This window comes from Triticum dicoccoides, chromosome 2B, assembly GCF_002162155.2.
Source record: "Triticum dicoccoides isolate Atlit2015 ecotype Zavitan chromosome 2B, WEW_v2.0, whole genome shotgun sequence".
Taxonomy (NCBI): domain Eukaryota; kingdom Viridiplantae; phylum Streptophyta; class Magnoliopsida; order Poales; family Poaceae; genus Triticum; species Triticum dicoccoides.
Window position 1 is genome coordinate 465,431,153 of NC_041383.1, and position 23,041 is coordinate 465,454,193.

Sequence of the window (23,041 nt, forward strand, 5' to 3'; positions counted from 1 at the left end):
TGGTGATGCCAAAGAGCGCAAAGCCATCTCTCCCAACAAAGTCGGCGACTTTAACCCCTCTTATGTGTTGTGCCGTGCTAGCGATGGGCATGTTTATGCTAAATTTGTTGGTTCTTCTTATGAGTACATTGAATGGTCTATTTGGGTTCCTAAGACCCTTGTTACTAACATCAAAGGACCCATTACTCAATGGGTACCTAAAACCAAGCATTGATATCTTGTAGGTGTTTGCTTCCGGTGGGGGATCGTGGTTGCTCGATAGTGGAGCAACAAATCATATGACCGGGAGCAAGGACTTGGTGGTGGATGTGCACAAGATCCCATCTATGCCCACCAATGTCGAACGGGGTGATGCCTCACATTCTAAGGTATTGGGTCTTGGCAAGGTTGTCATTTCTCATGATCTAACGATCGAGAAAGTCATGCTTGTTGAGTCCCTTGCGTTCAATTTACTTTCCGTTCGCCAACTCGCACTCATGGGCTTTGCCACTATCGGTGTCAAAACCGGCGGATCTCGGGTAGGGGGTCCCGAACTGTGCGTCTAGGCGGATGGTAACAGGAGACAAGGGGCACGATGTTTTTACCCAGGTTCGGGCCCTCTCGATGGAGGTAAAACCCTACTCCTGCTTGATTAATATTGATGATATGGGTAGTACAAGAGTAGATCTACCACGAGATCGGAGTGGCTAAACCCTAGAATCTAGCATATGGTATGATTGTTGTTCGTCCTACAGACTAAAACTCTCCGGTTTATATAGACACCAGAGAGGGCTAGGGTTACACAGAGTCGGTTACAATGGGAGGAGATCTTCATATCGTATCGCCAAGCTTGCCTTCCACGCCAAGGAAAGTCCCATCCGGACACGGGACGGAGTCTTCAATCTTGTATCTTCATACTCCGGGAGTCCGGCCAAAGGTCATAATCCGGCCATCCGGACACCGCCTAATCCAGGACTCCCTCAGTAGCCCCTGAACCAGGCTTCAATGACGACGAGTCCGGCGCGCAAGTTGTCTTCGGCATTGCAAGGCGGGTTCCTCCTCCGAATATTTCATTTCATAGAAGATGTTGAACACCAGGGTAGTGTCCGGCTCTGCAAAATAAGTTCCACATTCCTTCGTAGAGAGAATAATATTTGTATTAATCGGATCTGTTGACGTATTCCGCGGCATGACATCATGACACAGCCAGGCTCTTTATTTATTTTATTGTTCCACCTCAGCGCGTTTAGCGAGGCGGTTTCCTTGGCACGTCTTGTCAAAGCAGAGATCGTGTCCCCTTATTCCGGGATTCTCATCAATACGGGTGTGGGTAACCCAACCGCGCCATTAACCGCGGCACTTGGGGGATAGGCGAGTTTTATTGGGCCGGTGGGGGGCTCGTAGTTTTGTCCGCCCATATAAGGGGATAAGAATCCGCCCTTTCCATTCACGCCCTCTTCTTCCTCTGCTTATCCGTTCCTGCGCACTCGAGCGCCAGCGCCCAAGCCCGCACTTCCCACCTCAACCTTCTCCAACCATGTCAGGAGCGGGAGGTAGATGGATGGCCTCCTCCGTCACGGAGGGAAAAATCAAAAACCTGAGGGAGGCCGGATACTTGTCTAACGACATCGCGCACCGGCTCCCAGATGCGGGGCAACTCACTCCCACCCCTAGGCCCCATGAGAGGGTTGTTTTTCTTCCCCATTTCCTCCGTAGACTGGGTTTTCCTCTTCACCCATTCGTCTGGGGGCTCATGTTCTACTACGGCCCCGAACTTCCACGACCTGGCCCCGAACTTCATCCTCAATATCTCGGCATTTATCATCGTGTGCGAGGCCTTCTTCCACATCCAGCCCCACTTTGGCCTATGGCTGAAGATCTTCAGCGTCAAGCCGAAGGTCGTGCAAGGCCGACAGGAGGAATGCGGAGGTGCCATGGTGGGCAAGATAGCCAACGTCACCTGGCTCAAGGGTGCCTTCGTGGAAACCATCAAAGGGTGGCAATCTGGGTGGTTTTATATTACCGAGCCGCGTGACCCTAAATGGGCAGCGGCCCCTGAATTTCGATCCGGCATCCCCACCCGGCTCACATCTTGGAAAGAGACGGGCCTGTCGTGGGGCAATCCGGAAGAGGTGACCGGACTCCAAACCTGCGTCCGAGACTTGGTGGCCAAGAAGGTCAAACTTGTCAACATGGTCCAGGTCATGCTCTTCCGCCGGATCCTCCCGTGTCAACGACGGGACTTCAATTTGTGGGAGTACGACCTGGCCCGGCACCAGACTCTATCCCGGCTCTTCGAAACAAAGCACGACGACGCCTGGAAGGTGCTTTTCAAAAGCTCCGAGGTCTCCCCTCCCGTCACCGAGGATCGCGGGTTCTGCGCCAAGCGTCAAGCCTCCGAAGTAAGCTTACCTTTAGTCCCTTACGGGATATCCGCATTTCATAGTGTGACCTTATGTGGGATCTAAACTCCCGTTCCTTTGACATGATTGGAAGAGGACATCCGGACAGTTTGACTGTCTGGCCCCTTTGCCCGAAGGCCCAGTAGACACACACTTAGCAAAGCTACTAGTTTCGGCACCCCACGTGGTGCCGGAGAAGAAGGCCAAGGAGAAGGCCACGGGGACCCGAAGGAGTTCCCGGCGCCCGGTGTCGTCGGATTTGCCCGACGGCTCCAATGCGCCCTCCGCCTCCGAAGATGAGGAGGAGGAAGAAGAAGATGCCTCTCCCCCTCCAGCGGGGGGAGGAAAGAAGAGAAAGGCCGCCCCAACTGGGGAAGCCGGAGGGTCCAAGAAGGGGAATCCCCTTCTGCCGGACTACGCCCCCGACGCCGAAGACGGCGAGGAGGACTGGCCATCCAGGGTCAAGCCCCTGGCAAAGTCGTAAGTGTCCGGCTACCCGAATGAATTATTGCACTCCTTTATTATTTGATAGCTTCTAACACCGAAGCTAATCGTGCAGTCCGCCCAGAGCTCAGCTCGGCGATTCGTCGAGCGGATCTCTGAATTCGTCGGATGTGAATAGCACTTCACTTCCGATAGCCTCCTCCCCTCTCCCTACAGACGATGCTGAGGCGGAGTCCTGTACGAGACAAAACCAGGAGGAGGTGGTCCTGGAAGTGCCGCAAGGCGACCTTCTGGACTCCCAGCCCAAAGGGGGTAAAGCCCCGGAGGGATCTAAGTCCGGCCCTGGGCCGGAAACTGCTCCGGAACCATCAGTGGTTCCAGAGCCCGACAAGCGGCGCCTTCACAAGAAGGGCAAGTCCGCGACGCCGGCGACTTCCGTCCACCCGGAGGCGCCGGAAAATTTGCTGGAGGTGCTCAACGGCGCCTCTATCGATGAAGAACACCGCACTGTTATGAGTGCGGTGATTCAGAAGGTTCAGTCCGCCAAGAGCGGGCTGACGGAAGCCTGCACAAGCCTGTTAACGGGCTTTGAGGTATGTGTTCAAAAACATATATAAAAAATGTTACCGCATAGACAGTAGCCCCTGATGCTTAGTTCGGTGTTCGGAAAGAAAAGCCGAACTGAGTATCTTAAAAGATAGACTCAGGAGTCTAATAGAAATATGTCAATATGGGAATGCAGGCTGCGCTGCTGACCTCTGCCGCACTGACTGCGGAGGTCAATGCCTTGAAGGAAAGCCTCGAGCGGTCCAAGAGCGAGCTCGGCCGTGCCAAGAAGCAGCTCGAGGATAAAGAGGGTACGTAGTACCTCCTGTAAATGTATATAGAAATACTTGGTTGCATAATAATAATAACAGGACCAACGTTAATGTTGCAGGAGCCACGACCAAGGTGGCGACCCTGAAAGAGGCGGTCTCCAAGGCCGAAAAGAGTGCAGCCTTGGAGCGCGCTGAGCGAGAGAAGAAGGAGGCGCGGGTGGCGGAGGTGCGGCAAGAGCTCCAGGCTCTCGTGGAAAAGCACGAGAGTTTGGAGCGTGACTCGAAGACTCGAGAGTTCGAGCTTGCCTTGGCTCTTGAGAGTGCCAAGACCGCTAAGGCTGAAGCCTAGAAGGCCCTTCAGGAGATCGAGGTGATGAAGAAGATAGCGGCGGGTAAGGCATTCTTTATGCAAAGCAAAAATGTAAAAGTTAATTATCTGCTACTTACCCGAATCCGGAGCTCTCCAGGAGCGTTCGCCGATCTGCCCCGTAGTGTGTCTGATGCCGCCGCATACTACCGAGCCGAAGAGGGGAGGTCGACGGAAAAAGTGTTCTGGTCTCAGTATGCTGAGGCCGAACATCCGGTGCCCCTGAGCGACCAGCTGAAGCAGCTGGTTGAGCTCCACAAGGTGGCCGAACAGGCCATGAAGGGCCTCATAGCTCGGCTGTGGCCTGGAGAAGTCATGCCTGGGAGCTACTTCGGTCTGGTGCGGCGGATGGTGGACGCGTGTCCGTGGATTAAGGTCGTCAAGCACTCTGTTTGCATTGAAGGTGCCCGTCGGGCCCTTGCCCGTGCTAAGGTGCATTGGGGCAAGCTAGACGCGGAGAGGCTGTTGACGGACGCGCCACCGCCGGGCAAGGAGTATCGTATGCCCGAGATGTATTATAATGGCATTCTGAAGGGTGCCCGCCGCATAGCGGATGAGTGCTCCAAAGATGTAACTTTTGAGTAAACTCGCATTTGTTATCCTGTACGCTGAAGCTTTGTTCATATGTGTTAAGCAACGCTTGTTAATTTAAAACATTACCTTCTGTGCGGCCGTTTATCAAATCTGAGAGATGCAAGTCGTCGGCTTCGACCCCCATGCCACGAGTGTTGGGGTGTTCGGGATAAACCTGAGCGCTCTTGTTCCCATTCTTGGGTCCGTCTAGGGAGGCGTTCAGCACAATGAACCAGGTCGTCGGACTTATAATGCTTTATCACTCTCACTTAGCCATAGAATTCTATAATTTTAAATTTCGGCGAAGCCCCTAGTATTCAGAAGATCGAGTTCGGGGCACTATCCACGCCTAGGCCGGATCAGTCCGGTTCTTCGCTTGAAGCGGCATAAGTCTTTAAGGACTCAAAAAAACCTCGCGAACAGCGACCGGTCTCTCGCACTATCATGACAGTCAGTTTTAGCTTTCTCTACTGAGGTGTTAACCCAGTTCAACTGGGGCACAATCGCAGTAGTTCTCCCAACGCTACCTTAGCCAACAATGCGGAACGTAAGGTACCAAAACATGGGAGCCGGGCAAACCCAACTATTGACCAAAGACATGATTCGAAGCCGATGCATATAGTGCTATAAGTTCGGGGCGCCGCACTTGTTAGAGTGTTCGGTCTTCTCACACCATGTTATGGGGTGTTGTAAGCCCCTGGTGTATTATCCGTACCAAAGTGTATGGTTGCATAGTGTCATGACTGAACATATTTGTATATAAAAATATATAAGTACAATAATAGGTAACAGCTATATATTGTTCATTAAAAAAAAGGGTTGCTGCGAAAGCAGAACGATACAAAAAGTGCGGTAAGCAAGAGATGGGAGTATTTGACATATTCCCCTTCAGGGGCAAGCTACAGGATTGTAAGAGAAACAGGTATGAAACTCGTTATAGAGACCACCTGGACTTTCGACGTGGCTTGCTTCCTCCCTGGCTATTGCATCGTTGGTTCAGCGAGAGTATTGCCGGACAGGCCGTCCGAATAGTTGGGTCCTGAAAGTGTGTGAAAAAGGAAAACGACGAAATAGGGAGCCCCCTAGTGCGGTTGAGCCGCATTCTGGGTGTGCCGTTGTTGTGCCCCTCCCCTTTTGCCCATGGTATCTTTAAGGCATAATTATGTACGCGTGGTACCAGTATTGCCGTTTGGCAGGGGCTGGGGTTGGGTCCGCACTGCTATGCTTGCTCAGAACGTGCCAGCCGGATTTGTTGTAAGTTACTTCGGGCTCGCTTGACGTTGTTCGGACGTTTGGCGCCTGGATTGGAGAACTGCCTTGAGAGGCTACTCTGTACTTCCGCTGTCAGGGCCGCCGTGTGCTCCTCCGTGCGGAGAGAGTGTTCGGTGTTTCCATTTACCATGATGACTCCGCGAGGTCCTGGCATCTTGAGCTTGAGATATGCGTAGTGCGGCACCGCATTGAATTTTGCAAATGCGGTTCGTCCGAGCAGGGCGTGATAGCCGCTGCGGAATGGGACTATGTCGAAGATTAACTCCTCGCTCCGGAAGTTATCCGGTAATCCGAAGACCACCTCGAGTGTGACCGAGCCTGTACAGCTGGCTTCTACCCCTAGTATGACACCTTTGAAGGTTGTCTTTGTGGGTTTAATCCTTGAAGGATTGATGCCAATTTTTTGCACTGTGTCCTGGTAAAGCAGGTTCAGGCTACTGCTGCCGTCCATTAGGACTCTGGTAAGGTGAAATCCGTCGATAATTGGGTCTAGGACCAGTGCGGCAAATCCGCCGTGACGGATGCTGGTGGGATGGTCCCGTCGATTGAAAGTGATCGGGCAGGAGGACCATGGGTTGAACTTTGGTGCGACTGGCTCCAGCGCATAGACGTCCTTGAGAGCACGCTTCCGCTCCCTTTTGGGGATGTGGGTTGCGTATATCATATTCACCGTCCGAACTTGCAGGGAAAATCCCTTCTGTCCTTAGTTGTTCGGCGGCCGGGGCCCCTCCTCGTCATCGCTATGTAGCCCCTTGTCTCTGGTCTCGGCACTTATCTTGCCTGCCTGCTTGAACACCCAACAATCCCTGTTGGTGTGATTGGCTGGCTGTTCGGGGGTGCCGTGTATCTGGCACGAGCGATCAAGTATCCGATCTAAGCTGGATGGGCCCTGAGGGTTTCGTTTGAATGGCTTCTTCCACTGACCCGGTTTAGAGCCTCTGAATCCGGCATTAACTGCCGTATCTTCAGTATTGTCACCGTTAATGCGGCGCTTATGCTTGTTGCGGCGTGACCTGCCGTTGTTATCCTTGTTATCCGAATTGTCGGGGCTTTTGCTTATTTTATTGCTACGAGCTAGCCAGCTGTCTTCTCCCGCACAGAAGCGGGTCATGAGTGTCGTGAGGGCTGCCATAGACTTCGGCTTTTCCTGTCCTAGGTGCCGGGCAAGCCATTCGTCTGAGATGTTGTGCCTGAAGGCTGCGAGGGCCTCGGCGTCCAGACAATCGACTATTTGGTTTTTCTTTGTCAGGAACCGTGTCTAGAATTGTCTGGCCGATTCCTCTGGTTGCTAGATTATGTGGCTTAGGTCATCGGCGTCTGGTGGTTGCACATATGTGCCCTGGAAGTTGTCAAGGAATGCGGATTCCAGGTCCTCCCAACAACTGATTGACTCTGCTGGCAGGCTATTAAGCCAATGCCGTGCTGGTCCTTTAAGCTTGAGCGGGAGGTATTTGATGGCGTGTAGATCATCGCCACGGGCCATGTGGATGTGAAGGAGATAATCCTCGATCCATACCGCAGGATCTGTTGTGCCATCGTATGATTCGATGTTTACGGGTTTGAAACCCTCGGGGATTTGATGATCCATTACTTCGTCTATGAAGCATAGTGGGTGTGCGGCGCCCCTGTACTGAGCTATATCGCGACGCAGCTCGGACGAGCTTGGTCTGTTGTATTCGGTCGGGCCATACTTATTATGTCCGGCGTGACGGCTAGCGTCACGTGAAGCGGGGCGCCCATGCGATCCGTAGATCAATCTTGTCTGCCTTGCCTTATTCTCCAAGATGTCTTGCAGGTCTGTTGCGTCTCCCCGTACTCTGGTATGTTTTGAGCGGTGTCGGGGTGCGTCTTGGGTCGAGGGCCTAAAGGCCTCTCTATCGCGGCCACGGGGTGGCCGATCGGGCGCATCGTACGCTGGTGATGTAGGTTTAGTTGCTTCCTCCTCAAGTTGGGGAAGCAGCCTGCGCTTCGGGTAGCTCTTGGATGGGCGTTCTAGTTTATACTCTTCGGCCGCCAGGACTTCGGTCCATCTGTCGGCTAGCAAGTCTTGGTCAGCTCTAAGTTGCTGTTGTTTCTTCTTGAGGCTGCTTGCCGTGGCTACGAGTCTGCGTTTGAAACGCTCTTGCTCGGCGGGATCCTCTGGCACAATGAATTCATCGTCGTCGAGGCTTGCCTCGTCTTCGGAGGGAGGCATGTAATTGTTGTCCTCATCCTCTTTGTCGGCCGGTCTCTCACGAGGGCTGGCTCCTTCGTTCTACTGCACTGAATCCTGCTGGAGGGGGTTGTCTTCGGCACTGTCCAGCGTATTGTTATCTCCGGTGCCGGAATCGCCGTTTTTTCTTTGGCGGGACTTAGAGCGGCACCGCTGACATCGGCGCTTGGGTTGCTTCTTGGAGGGGTCATCCTCCATTTTCTCCTCGCCATCCCCCGCTTTAGGGGTGTCCACCATGTATATGTCGTATGACGAGGTGGCTTTCCAATTCCCTATAGGCACTGGTTCTTGGTCGTCTCCTTCATCGGCGTCCATGCCGTCGATGTCTTCGGAGTCGAAGTCGAGCATGTCGGTTAAATCGTCGACAGTGGCTACAAAGTGGGTGGTGGGTGGGCTACAAATTTCTTCGTCGTCCGCGTCCCAACCGTGTTGGCCGTAGTCCGTCCAGGGCTCTCCTGACAAAGAGAGAGACTTTAACGAATTCAGGATGTTGCCAAAAGGTGAGTGCTGAAAGACATCCGCGGCGGTGAACTCCATGACCGGAGCCCAATCGGGCTTTAACCGGGAGAGGTGCGGGATTTACGGAGTCCGGATCGGAGTCCGGCACCTCGGAATCACGGGCCCTTCGAGGGACTAGGCTGGTATCCGGCTCTATCGCCGTAGAGATTGCAGTTTCCGGGGTGGCATCTAACCGTCCGTCCCCGACTGGCGTAGTGGGCTCCGAGCTAATGGTCAGAGCGGACACCTGAGCGATGCTCTGGGCGTTGTCCGATGACAGAGCTATATCGTGCCCATCATGACAGTGCAGCGCGCCCGGTTGTGGCTCGAATCTGTCGAAGATCAAGTCCCCGCGGATGTCGGCCGTGTAGTTCAAGCTTCCAAACCTGACCTGATGGCCAGGGGCGTAGCTCTCGATCTTCTCCAGATGGCCGAACGAGTCAGCCCGTAGTGCGAAGCCGCCGAATACGAAGATCTGTTCGGGGAGAAAAGTCTCATCCCGGACCGCATCGCGATTGATGAGCGAAGAAGCCATCGGGCCTAAAAGGCGACGACACAGAGGAACTCTCAATGAAAGCACCAATGTCGGTGTCAAAACCGGCGGATCTCGGGTAGGGGGTCCCGAACTGTGCGTCTAGGTGGATGGTAACAGGAGACAAGGGACATGATGTTTTTACCCAGGTTCGGGCCCTCTCGATGGAGGTAAAACCCTACTCCTGCTTGATTAATATTGATGATATGGGTAGTACAAGAGTAGATCTACCACGAGATCGGAGTGGCTAAACCCTAGAATCTAGCCTATGGTATGATTGTTGTTCGTCCTACGGACTAAAACTCTCCGGTTTATATAGACACCGGAGAGGGCTAGGGTTACACAGAGTCGGTTACAATGGGAGGAGATCTTCATATCGTATCGCCAAGCTTGCCTTCCACGCCAAGGAAACTCCCATCCGGACACGGGACGGAGTCTTCAATCTTGTATCTTCATAGTCCGGGAGTCCGGCCAAAGGTCATAGTCCGGCCATCCGGACACCCCCTAATCCAGGACTCCCTCAGCCACCTTCTTTGATATTGATACCGTGGCCCTCTTGTGGAGCAAGACTCTTAAAGTAGCCTTTGTTGGGCATGTCGAGAATGGTCTCTATGTGATTAACTTTTCGGAGCAACCCACTAAGACCGCGACATGCCTAATGGCTAAAGTTGATGTGGGATGGCTTTGGCATCGTCGTTTAGCCGACGTCAATATGAGATCTTTGCAAAGTCTTCTCAAGGGGGACCATGTTCGTGGACTATCGAATGTTAGTTTTGCCAAAGATCGTGTATGCAGTGCTTGTATCAAAGGAAAGCTTCATGAGACGGCTCACCCTCCCACGACTATCATCTACTCGAAGAGACCCTTGGAGCTCCTGCACATGGACCTCTTCGGGCCTCCATCCTTTGATAGTCGGGGTAGAAAGTATTGCTTGGTGATTGTGGATGATTATTCAAGATACACTTGGGTATACTTCTTCAAGAGGAAGAGTGAGACTCAACAAACCGTCATCGACTTTGCAAATGAAGCTCAACGTCAACATAATGCAAAGATCCTGACAATAAGAAGCGACAACGGCACCGAGTTCAAGAACTACACCTTGGATGAGTTTCTTAGTGATGAAGGGATCAAGCATCAATATTCTGCACCATATACCCCTCAACAAAATGGTGTTGCAGAGAGGAAGAACCGGACGTTGATGGATGCGGCAAGGACCATGATGGCGGAGTTTAAGTCTCCATACAACTTTTGGGCCGAAGCCATCAACACATCATGTCATGCATCCAATCGGCTCTATCTCTGCAAAGGCTTGAACAAGACTCCGTATGAGATACTCACCGGGAACAAGCCCAATCTCAAGTACTTCCGGGTGTTCGGGTGTAAGTGTTTCATTCTCAAGAAAGGTGTTCGTTTGTCTAAATTCGAGGCTAGAGCTCATGAGGGCATATTTGTTGGTTACGCTACAAACTCTCATGCTTACCGTGTTCTCAACAAGTCCAACGGACTCATTGAGGAGACGTGTAACGTAGAGTTTGACGAAAATAACGGCTCCCAAGTGGAGCAAAGTGGTACTTGTGATGTAGGTGATGAAATTCCTCCCCAAGCCATAAGAAGAATGGGTATTGGTCATATCCTACCCATTGAGGAACCCCTTGTGGCCGAAGGAGAAGGACAATGATCCACTTCAGTGGAGCCTTCACCTACTCAAGACCCACACGCTTCCGAAGAACAAAGTGAAGGCCCTCAACCTTAGGAACAAGACCAAGGGTAAGATCAATCTCAAGATGGTAGTGAACCTCCACATGATGCCCAAGGTCAAGTTCTCCCCCTCGAGCAAGTTCAAGATCATGAGCAAGCTCAAGATCAAGAACAAGCTCATGACGACGCTCAAGATGATCAAGTGAACCCTCCTCCTTCGACATCCGAAGAGGTATTGGAGCGTCGTGCCACGAAGATTGCTTCCAAACTCACCACCAAAGGTCATCTCATGGAGAATGTGGTTGGAAGCCTAAGAAAGGGGGTAAGCACTCATAGACAATTAGCATACTATTGTGAACATCACGCGTTTGTCTCTTGTGTTGAACCCAATAAGGTCTATGAGGCACTCGAAGACTCTGATTGGCTCAATGCCATGCATGAAGAACTCAACAACTTCGAGTACAACAAGGTGTGGAGGTTGGTGCCAAGGCCTTCCGGGAACCATAACATCATTGGAACCAAGTGGATCTTCAAGAACAAGCAAGATGCTCATGGGAAGATCATTCGCAACAAGGCAAGATTGGTAGCACAAGGCTACTCCCAAGTCGAGGGTATCGACTACGGTGAAACCTTTGCTCCCGTTGCTCGCATTGAATCCATTCGTTTGTTGATTGCTTATGCTTCCCATCACAACTTTAAGTTGCAAAAAATGGATGTTAAAAGTGCTTTTCTTAATGGTCATATTAATGAGTTGGTCTATGTCAAGCAACCCCCCGGGTTCGAGGATCCTTTCTTCCCGGATCATGTGTATCAACTCGATAAGGCGCTCTATGGCCTTAAACAAGCCCCACGTGCGTGGTATGACCACCTTACCGAGTTGTTACAAGATCGTGGATTTGAAGTGGGGCTAATCGATCCCACTCTTTTTACTAAGAAGGTCAAAGGGGAGTTGTTTGTATGCCAACTATATGTTGATGACATTATCTTTGGTTCCCCTAACAAAGCTTTCAATGAAGAATTTGCCGCTCTCATGACCTCTAAGTTCAAGATGTCTTCGATGGGAGAGTTGAAGTTCTTCCTTGGTTTTGATATCAAACAAATAAGAGAAGGTACCTTCATCAACCAAACCAAATACACTCAAGACATGCTCAAGAGATTCAAGCTAAGTGATGTCAAGCCGGCCTCTACTCCAATGCCCACCAAGTGCCAACTTGACATTGATCCCAATGGTAAAGCGGTGGATCAAAAGGTATATCGCTCCATGATTGGCTCCTTGCTTTACCTTTGTGCATCTAGACCGGATATCATGTTGAGTGTGGGGATGTGTGCACGGTTTCAAGCCGCACCAAAGGAAAGTCACTATGTGGCGGTCAAGCGAATCTTTCGATATTTGGCTCATACCCCAAACTTTGGCCTTTGGTACCCAAGAGGGGCAAACTTCAAGCTTGAAGGCTTTACGGATTCCGATTGGGCGGGAGACAAAGTGGATAGGAAGTCCACTTCCGGAGGGTGCCAGTTTCTTGGGTGCTCTTTGGTGAGTTGGTTTCCAAAAAGCAAAGTTGTGTGTCTCTCTCGTCCACCGAAGCGGAATATGTGGCGGCTGGTAGTTGTTGTGCACAACTCTTATGGATGAGGCAAACTTTAAAGGAATATGGTGTCATTTGTGACAGAGTGCCTCTTTGGTGTGACAACGAAAGTGCCATCAAGATTTCTCTCAACCCGATGCAACACTTCAAGACGAAGCATATTGAGATTCGATATCATTTCATCCGGGATCACATTAGGCGAGGGGAGATCGAGCTCAAGTATGTCAACACACATGATAACCTTGCAGATATCTTCACGAAGCCCTTGGATGAAGCAAGATTTCGCGAGTTAAGGCATGAGCTAAATATCATTGATTCAAGCAATGTGACTTGAACCCTTGCACACCCCTCCCCACTCAGCTTGGTGTCTAGCTTAGGTGTAGGCATGGACATAGGGGGAGTGTTGTTCTCTCAATGAACTCTCCCTCCCCCCATTATGCATAAAATGATCAACTCTTTCACATTAGCCATTTTTTATGGTAATTGTGCTTCAAAGACGAGTTTTGGTCATGGGCCCAAGGATAATTCTTCGCGGTGTCATACCAATTGACTCAAACATAGGTGGCTCCGGCCACCGCCCTCTCCTGAGAGAGGCCAGAGCTCGCTCTATTTCGTGTGGTTGTTTGTGTTTGAGTGGTTGCCGGTCTGTTGTTTGTGGGTGTGTTGCCTTGTTGGTCTTCTCTTTCTCTTGGCCTTGCTTTCCGAGTTTTTTTAGCGTTAGCCGTTGGTCTAGAAGCCGTGTGGTTGCTGAAGTGGTACTACCGCTGGTGGCGAGCGGTACTACCGCTCCTAGCAGTACTACCGCCCTCCAGCGCGGTACTACCGCTGTGAGGCGCGGGCAGGGGGTTATATCGGGAGTAGGGGGAGTTTCTTCTCCCCCATACCCATTTGCTCACCCCCTCGCCCTGTTCCTCTCTCTCTCTTCAGCAACCGGCGCCGCGGGAGGGCTCCGACGGATCTCCCTCTCCGGGGCGTTCCTCTCCATTTCCTTCGGTGGAGACGACCCCGCCTGTCCTCTTGCCATGGATGCCGGTATTGCCCCCGTTCCCTGTTTCCTTTTGTCTAGATTTCCAATCTAGCTTTTTGGGGGCAATAGCAGTTGCATCTCTAGATTTTTGTCCAAATCTAGGCTTGAGTAGGATGGAGATTGCTTCTAGACAGTTTGGATTAGTGTTTGGTTGGAGTATTTTTGAATTTGGTAGGACAGTAGTACCGGATCTGACCACGGCAGTAGGAAACTGATGTTTCCCCACCTCGAGCGGTACTACCGCTCTCTCCAGAGTGGTACTACCGCTTGGGGCGGTACTACTGCTCTCTCCGGAGCGGTACTACCGCTTTGAGCGGTACTACCGCTCAAGGTTCACGGTACTACCGCCCCTCTACCAGTTTCCGTCATACTCCTACCTCTCAGTGATCCTGTTTGTTAGTGTTTGTGGCTTACGCTCATTCTTTCTGGTTGTTTGCGTGTTTGTGTGTGTGGTTCCAGGTGATGAGGTTCCTGAGCATCAGGCTCGTCGTGTCAACCCCGGTCGTGCCTCGTCCAAGCGCTACCGCACCACTGAGCCTGCCGGAGGATCTTCTAGTGCTCCACCGCCTCCTCATCTGCAGAAGAAGCCTGGGGTCAAGCCAAAGCCAGGCAAAACCGTGCCAGAAATGCCGCCCAAGGAGTTCTGGGCAAGGCGCCGCCGCAACCCATATGAGGACGACCAAGATCCCACTTTGGTCAACCGTCCGTTCTGGAACAGGTTCCAGTTTGCCATCTTCTTTGATGTTCTCAAAGCCAAGAAGAATCTCTATGTCAACGTGCATTCCATCGACACCGACCATATGGAGAACGATCCTGAATACTTTGGTGAAGCTCTTCAGATGTGCACTCAACTGAACATTCTCGGGATCATGCAATTCAACAAGGACTATGATGCTGATATTGTGGCCCAATTCTATGCCACGGTTCACCTTGGGACTGATGAGGACAGGACACTGACTTGGATGACAAATGGCAAGTTGCTTTCAGTCAAGTAGAAAGCCTTCATGGAGTTGATTGGGGTGCAAGATCTAGGTCTTGAGTCTTCTGTCGGCTTTCGCCCCCACCGCCGCACCAACGCCACTCACAAGAAAGCTCTGTGGCCCTACTGCACTCTGAGGATCAATCCTGAGACGAAGAAGGAAACCTATGAGCTGCCTGCCTATCTGGATATCCTTCACCGTATCTTCAGAGAGACTCTTTTCCCTCGCATCGGGAATCTGGACCAGGTTCAGTCTTATCTCGTGGACATGCTTCTCTTCTGTCAGCGGGAGAAGGGACAGAACACCAGAGAGTCCTTGGATATCTCTCATGTTATGTGGTTTGAGCTGCTATCTGCTATCTCCGAGCGCAAGTGCCCGATTTATGATCCGTTCATCATGCTGCTCATTGAGAAGGCATGGGATCATGTCTATCCCAAGGTGTTGCTGGAGACTGGAGAGTTGGTCTCTCACGATGTCAAGCGTCTGAGGAAGAAGGATAACTGGGGCTCTCAGGCCCCTAGAACAGGAGTTCCTTCATCTTTTGCTGCCATGGAGACTGAGGAGGAGTTTGGGGCTGATGAAGATGATGACTACGTGCCTTATGAGGCAGAGCCCTCTTGGGCCAAGAATCTCAAGCTGAAGGTGAAGAAGCTGTTCTGCATGGAGTCTCACGGTCAGTACATGACTCATGTGGCTGAGAAGAAGGCCCGAGGTCGCCACAAGGAGCTCATGCGACAAATGGGTGCCACTGTGATCAGTGGATCTGAGGATCAGCTTACCGAGGAGGACGAGTGGATTCAGCAGCACTGCCCTTGGACCGATTCTGATGTTGAGCACTTCCCGGCTGATGATGGTGCCGCAGATGATCCCTCTGAGATCTGATGTGTGTCCCTCGTTTGCCATCACCTGGAGCCATAGCAGCACTCCCTCTCCTTTTTGGTGCCTCGATGCCAAAGGGGGGGAGAGTTTAGGGATTTGTGCTTTGTGTCTTCCGTCTTCTGTGTTTGTGTTTCCCTTGCCTGTTGCTTTCTTTGTTTTGTGTCAGTGAGACCTAAGTTCTGGTTTCTGTTAGTGAGACCTAAGCTCGAGTCATATGGTGTGAGACATTTGCTACCTTACCTTTCCAGTATCATTATCTATGTCTGTCTAGCTTATGAGTTGCATGCTTATCCTGTTATCTATGTTGCCCTCATATATCTTGCTTAGGTAGTTGGTCTCTAAAATTTAGGGGAGCATTGATCCTGGCATCTGTGCCGTGCAGTCCAAAGCACTTATCTAGGTAGCACACATCCAGGGGGAGCCCTTCTACATTTTAGAACGGTTGTGTTTTTGCGCTTGTCCTATATCTATCATATTGTGCAAATCCCGTATTGTCATCAATCCACCAAAAAGGGGGAGATTGTAAGGGCATATTTATCCCCAAGGTGTTTTGGTGATTGATGACAATACTTGTGCGGACTAATCGTGTGCGTTAAGTTCTTTCAGAGATTCATCCATTGGCACAAGATGATTACCTCCCCTCGGTGTTTTATTCAAGATGGTGTAGCTCCTTCGTTTCGTTGTTGGTGGTCTAGTTTCGTAGGAGTCTCCGTACTATCAAGAGGGGATCCGCTTTGGTAAGACTAGGGTGGAATCAACACGTACACATCCATATCACCCGTCGTTTTTCCTTCCGCTTCGTTGGAGCAGCCTTCCCTTGAGTATGCCTTGTCCTGCCCCAGCGGTAGTACCTTCGAAGCTCCCCAGCGGTAGTACCGCTCTCCGAGCGGTAGTACCGCTTGTGGTCTTCGGCCATAGTACCGCAGTGCTTCCGGGCTTCTGCCGCCTCGATTCGAGAACGAAGTTTTTCGTGTCAGGTTTTGCGGTACTAAGGGCGGTAGTAGTGGCGGTAGTACCGCTCCAAGCGGTAGTACCGCGCCTACCCCCACGGTAGTACCGCCCTGGGGTCAGGGCCCTGTCAGTGCGGCAGTACCGCTGGGTATGAGCGGTAGTACCGCCCTGCCCTAGCGGTAGTACCGCTCTGTGCGGGACTGCTCAGTGGAATAACGGTTGGATTGAGCCCCCCACTATATAAAGGGGTCTTCTTCCCCAAAGTTGACCTACCTCTTTCCCCCAAAGCTCCATTGTTGCTCCAAGCTCCATTTTCGCCCGATCTCTCTCCCTAGCCAATCAAACTTGTTGATTTGCTCGGGATTGGTTGAGAAGGCCCAGATCTACACTTCCACCAAGAGAAATTTGATTCCCCCCACTTATCCCTCGCGGATCTTGTTACTCTTGGGTGTTGAGCACCCTAGACGGTTGAGGTCGCCTCGAAGCCATACTCCATTGTGGTGAAGCTTCGTGGTGTTGTTGGAAGCCTCCAAGTGTTGTGGAGATAGCCCCAATCTTGTTTGTAAAGGTCCGGTTGCCGCCTTCAAGGGCTCCAATAGTGGAATCACGGCATCTCGCATTGTGTGAGGGCGCGAGGAGATTACGGTGGCCCTAGTGGCTTCTTGGGGAGCATTGTGCCTCCACATCGCTCTAACGGAGACGTACTTCCCCTTAAAAGGAAGGAACTTCGGTAACACATCCTCGTCTCCAACGGTTCCACTCTTGGTTATCTTGTGCCTTTACTTTTGCAAGCTTACTTGAGTTGTATCTATTGCTTGCTAGTGTGCTTATTGTCTTTGCATCATATAGGTTGTCCACGTAGTTGCACATCTAGACAACCTATTTCTTTGCAAGGTTTAAATTGTTAAAGAAAAGTCTAAAATTTGTTAGTTGCCTATTCACCCCCCCCCCCTCTAGTCAACCATATCGATCCTTTCATCGGGAAACTTGGGCAATGGTTTATATAGCACCGGTGGGCGGCAAAGGAACGGACGAGTGGCACCGGAGGAAACGTCTCGGCAACCGCATGCCATCAATACGGGCGGTAGAAAGATGGGCGGCCATCTTGTCGTTTGAACGCGCGACAGTCGCCTGCACCGGGAAGCGGCGTGGGCGACACTCTCTCGGCCGACGTGTCGTTTCAATGCCGGCACCAGTGAGCAATTGCATTCGCTCTGCCCGGGCATGAATATGGGCGCTCACGCTCTGGAGCGGCGCTGGCCGAAAACTCGCGAAAGGGGGGGAAGCATTTTTGGTGGGCCAGGGCGGTCAGAAGAGGCCTTGAGATCGGTTCAAACTCCCACAAACTTTCCCCACTTTTGTCTCCCGTTTACGGGAGAAATCGCGTTCGGACGTCCCGCGGACCAATACAGGACCGCATTGGATGACTTTTATGGTCTAGACCGTGTGGTCCGGCCAATTGTTGGAGATTTGCGGGTCGGTGTTGAAGATGCCCTTACAAAGTAAACCCTGAGGTTGTGCCCTGAGTTGGTGTCCATAGACGTGAACCATGTGTACGCTGTTCTGTTTTGTCGCATTGTCGGGGTGACGGTGAGAGGAAAATATTGGAATGCTAATAAAGACTGTAAATACATTCAGGAATTCAGCCATGATAGAAACGACTCCAACGATGTGAAACATGCTATCATACTGATCTGGCGTGGAAACCGGTGTTTATTCTGCATGCACATGATTACATTTGGGGCGTCACGTCAAGCTTGCCAAGCACGGCCCTTTTTCTTGGAAAAACAAGCCTGGTGCATGCCACCGATAATGGCACCGCTGCCACGTACGTGTGTGAAAATCACCTCCGAAACTAACAAATCCTCCACATTTCCAACTAGACGGCCGCGCGCATGCGCAGGCGGCATCTCTCGCTCACTCCCAGAGTAAGCGAGAGTCAACAGCGAGCGACGTCGGCCTATGGATCGGATCTCTTTCGTCAAGGCGGGCCACATGGTGGTGGTGGGCGAGAATTCCGTGCCACCGCCCCGGCCGCCCGGCGCTCGCGCCCTGTTGGCGCGGCGCGACGGCTGGAAATCAGCGAACCGGCGTCCGTGCGTGCGGCCGTGCGCGCGGGACGCGGGACGCCTCGGGCGGTTGCGTGCGGCCAGCGACGATGGCCCCGTACGTGCGGCCGGCCACTGTTGGCGTTTCCTCCAATTTACTAGTCTCCCGCCCGGCCGTTGGGCCGGGCGCACGACGCATTGCCGTGCCCGAGCCCGAGCCGTCCGTCGTGTGGCAGTGAAACTGCTGCGGCGCTGCGCCCTGCACGCGCACTCTACGGTTGTGGTCGAGCGTTCTCGGTTTGCAACAGCGCTACGTCGCCCGGTCTTCGTTCGATGGAAAGGAGGACCAAATCAATAATCAACGTTGCTGTTCTCCTACAGGCGCCCGTTGCTTTTTGTATCCGGACGGTGAGGTTCCGAAGGATGCTGCTGCTGCATTTTCTCCGCAGGCTGCAGCTGCAGCTGCCACTTGTAGTTGATCTTTATTGGATTTGAGTGAGGCACTCGGTCTCCTTTTTGCTGCACTGTATGCATGCATCTGTAGACGTCGCCCGGATCATCTTGGTCCGAAATCCAAATGATATCTACAAGACCGACGGGGTTAAACCGAGACAAAAATACTAACAAGGAACCAATGCTTTTTGGTTGACCGACTCTGAAATCCTGCTAGGAAGTCCCGGTACAAAGCAATCCAAGCGGTAACCCAATGGCCATTTGCACCGCGCGACCGACATGCATGTCGTCCCTGCCCGCGTGTACCAACCAACCAAAGTACCATTACATGGAGTAACTTTGGTGAAGCAATCAAACCGTGTTTGTTGGTTTAGATGTCGCCCTTGTCCTACCCGCGCGCGTGCATCGCTAGCTGCACCAGCGAACACGTCAAAGATTTGGAGGCGATGAGAAGTCTACTCTGGAGGCCAGGAAAAAGGATGGCTCGAAGCGTCATGTCACGACTCCACCCCCATGCATCTCATCCACACCTGCCCGTCTTTCCATCCATCAATCTTTCACCAAATGTCACGGGCAAAAGCGCTGAGTGAGAGACCAACCACTCCCTCTGCAGCCCCCTCTCTTATCTTCACAGGAGGCTGCTTAATCCGCGATCGACGACATGACATCATCCTAACGCAAATATTTAACTAACTGGCGATACTTGCACCAATAACATCGTGGATGGTTTGTCTTAATAATAAGAACCATTAAGTCAAGGAAGAAGATGTACGTGCTCGCTTTGAAAAGGAATCAATGTTGGCTTGAAATAGCTATACGAACATATAGTCAAAGGAAGGTGCAACGTTGTTGGCCATGGCCACCATTTTGTCAACGCAGGGCCTGCATTTTCTGCTCACACCAAATCGACGACGCAGCAAAGTCATTAGCAGACGTCTCTATAGAGAGAAAGATGGTTTGCAGCGGTATATATCATATCACATATCAATCATCCTTTATAACTTTATCGAAAGAAAAAAGAGGCCGCGTTTGCAAAGGAAGGAAGGAAGGAAGGAAGGAAAGTTGGGAAGCATCGACAACTCTGCCGGCTCCAAACCAAAGGTAAGAAACGAAGGAACCTCTCCAAGAATAGTTGTTACACGCCAACCTACCCCCATACAAACTACGTAAACATTAATCTACACCATATGTCATCATCATACACGTATCTATGAGCTATTTCTACTATATCTCTATCGAGCGGCCAACGCACCATCTCCTTGCTTCACGGCTTCTCCAGCTGGCTGTCGAGGCCGACGGCGTTGTGCTTCCGCGACGGCCCGGACGGCGTCACCGGGCCCCTCGGCAAGAACCCGAAGAAATGGTTGGCCGCCCCTCGCTCCAGCGGCTGGCCCCTGAAGGGCTGCATGCCTCTCGAGGCCTCGCAGCTGGAGCTCGACGCCAGGGCAAGGAGGAGGAGGAGGAGCAGGGGCAGGACGTCCCACCGGAGCTGCGGCGGAAGAGCCGTCCCCCTGCTGCTCGTTCGCCCCATGTAGCTACGTAGGGTACGGAGCGATGCACGGAAGGAGAAGGTGGTCGATGAGGAGGGGAGAGTTGGTGGCGCTAGCAGCCAGGTGTGGAGGTTTGTGGTTTGAGAAAGATGTACGTGATGAACTGGTGAAGGTTTTGGTGAGTGCAAATGGCGGGGGGCAGGCGTGGAGGAGGGAGGCGATGCTGGTAGACAGGCGCTTGGAGAGAATGTGCGCGTGGACAGTGAGGAGTCGTCAAATTTATATAGGAGCTTTCCTCCCTAGCTTGGACTTGTTCACAAGCAAGAGGCAAGAAAAAAGATATGCAATCTACTACTAGTACATGCATGATGTCATTTTCTGGTTACCGTGTGTTTGCAATAAATCCCTGGCTGCTTTAATAGTGCCTCAGATTATTGTATCACTACTGTGAGTCTCTGACATGATAACTCACGTAACCGACTAGAATCAGGCCGAGTAATGAGAGGCGAAAAGCTTTAATAGTGCCTCAAACTATGTACACTACTGTGAGTCTGTGATATGATAATTAACGTATACTGACTATCACGCTGAGTAATTGGCATGCCGAATGTGTGGGTGTGTTGTAATTCTCTAAACTCTATTCTCTCTTTATTTAATAGATGAGGCAAATCTTATGCCTTCATTTCGAAAAAAAAACTATCACGCTGAGTCATGAGAGGAAAAAAAATACTATTTTCTGAATAGCCGGATCAGCTAATTCACAGTTTGGAAGATTGCGAGGAACTCAGGTTTTATTTTTTTGCGGGGAAGAGGAACTCAGGGTTATGTACACGTTAGGATAATTTGGTGCGTGCGCCGGTGCGCGCCTATAGTCTACGAACAGATCGTTCGAGTTGGTGCAGAGGGGATGGGAATTAATGAATGTGCTCATCTACCTCTAGCGCCATGGCCTAGGATAGGATACATTTTTGAAACTTGATTCAAGAAAGTACAGGCAGAGAGCGCGGCGATGGACATGGACGGTGTGGGGGGTGCATGGTGGGGCTGAGCGTGTTGGAGAGGAGAGGACAGCATTGATAAGCTGGAGATGGCACTCCTATCTGTGCACCAAGAAAAGGAAGTGGAAGGGAGGGACGTCCGGAAGGGAGTGATAGGCAAAAGAAAAGGACAAGGCAGGGAGCAGAGAAGGTTCGTGGCCATAAGGACGAAAGGAGGGTTCTGTCTCCTCCCCGAGTAGGTGCTCCAAATTCAATGGCCGACTTGACTCACTTGGGCATACTAGCATGCATGCAGTATGTTGAGGCTGAAAAGAGATGCGCGCTGGGAATGCGGTTTAAGGGGAGCATGGTCAGTGCCAGTGTGGCTACCACTGCTCACGTACGGTACATTTTTAAAGGAGGGGCTACGAGGAATGGGAGTACGCTCGACCGTTTTGCAGGGTGTATCGAGCATTGATTCCTTGGAACTTATATATATGGCCTGAATGTTTGCCTAGAAGGAGCAGCATTTCTGCATCAAGGCTGTAGTATAGGTTCCAACTGATGGATGGGTCAACAACAGCCGATCGATGGAGAACAGTCTTGGGTGGAGGAATAAATCGATACAGTATGCACCATCTAGGCTTTTTAGGATCGAGGCAATAGAAGTGCAGCGCTTTGATCCATCATTTAGTGTTACTCTTTGGGTGGAGAAATTTTGGAGTAGCGCGCGATGATGGACAGGACAGCAGCAACCGTGTGCACTGAAGCTTAAGTTTTGAAGAAATAATACTCCTAAACCACTAAACCGTGTGCAGTAGTAATGATTTGCTTCATATGATAATGATCAGGCAGACAGACAGCCTAAAGGAACATGCGTGCATGGATAGATATATGAGCCGAAAGAAGCGACAGGATATCCAGTTATAAATGCAGCGTGATGCCACCTAAAACAAAGCATTATACAGGTAGCAACAAACTAAATCCAGGACGCAACAAAAGGTTTGCTCCCTGTGTGGGAAGAAACGCAGTGGCTTATGCCTCAATCCAGGCTTACGGTCTCCTAAATCACCATGCTGAGCTGATGTCTAATTTGGCCTTTTGGGAGTTGCATGCGCAGTGTAACCAAACACCCAGTACACATGCCCCAAAATCGTGTGAATTGTTGGAGCTTCACTTGGACACATTATCAATAACCGTGCATGCACGCAAACATCAACTGAGCCAATCAGCAGCTGATCGTCTGATCGGTATAGAACCATCGCAGCACGCGTCATGCATGTGCATGCATGCATGCCAAATTGGCAATCAAGGGGATACAGTTTAAGCCGTGAGATCTGTGGAAGACCGGGAGGTCTGGTTCGTACTTACTAAGCCAGTAGGACGCCCACCACTGTAGGCTGTAGCTACGTCGCGTCCCTTTCGCCTCGTGACTTCCAAACAGTGCTCCATCGCCACGGCAAGCCGGTGCGACAGTGCCGTGCGTGAATTCGATCGGCACGGCCGCGACGCGATTGCACGGGGCCACTTTGTTCGTAGAAAGATACTTGTATGAATGGACGTGCTACTCGACTAGCATCATTGACGAGTGATGACTATGACACAAGACAGCGGTACGACCACTAGTACAGTTCTACGGGAAGAATAGTGTAGCAGGGCGTCAGCGCTCGCTTCGCTGCCTTTCCTTTCCTTTCCTTTTTTTTCTTGATTGATGAGCGTGGAGCAGGTTGATTATCTGTAAACGATGGCATCCGCATCCGCAACTGAGTCCTAAGTGGGTGAGTCTGTGTAATGCAGGAACAAAACATACTTCCTTCGTTTCTAAATATTTGTCTTTCTAGAGATTTCAACAAGC

The 23,041-nt window shown here is 51.4% G+C and overlaps 1 protein-coding gene across 1 annotated transcript; it reads right to left on the reverse strand.

The window, feature by feature from the left end:
• Window positions 1–19,687: 19,687 nt before the first annotated feature.
• On the reverse strand, window positions 19,688–20,473 carry LOC119367841 (protein IDA-like). Its single transcript, XM_037633235.1, has one exon. It carries the CDS (start codon window positions 20,248–20,250, stop codon window positions 19,984–19,986), a length of 267 nt encoding a protein of 88 aa, XP_037489132.1. The 5' UTR covers window positions 20,251–20,473; the 3' UTR covers window positions 19,688–19,983.
• Between the last annotated feature and the right edge of the window lie 2,568 nt (window positions 20,474–23,041).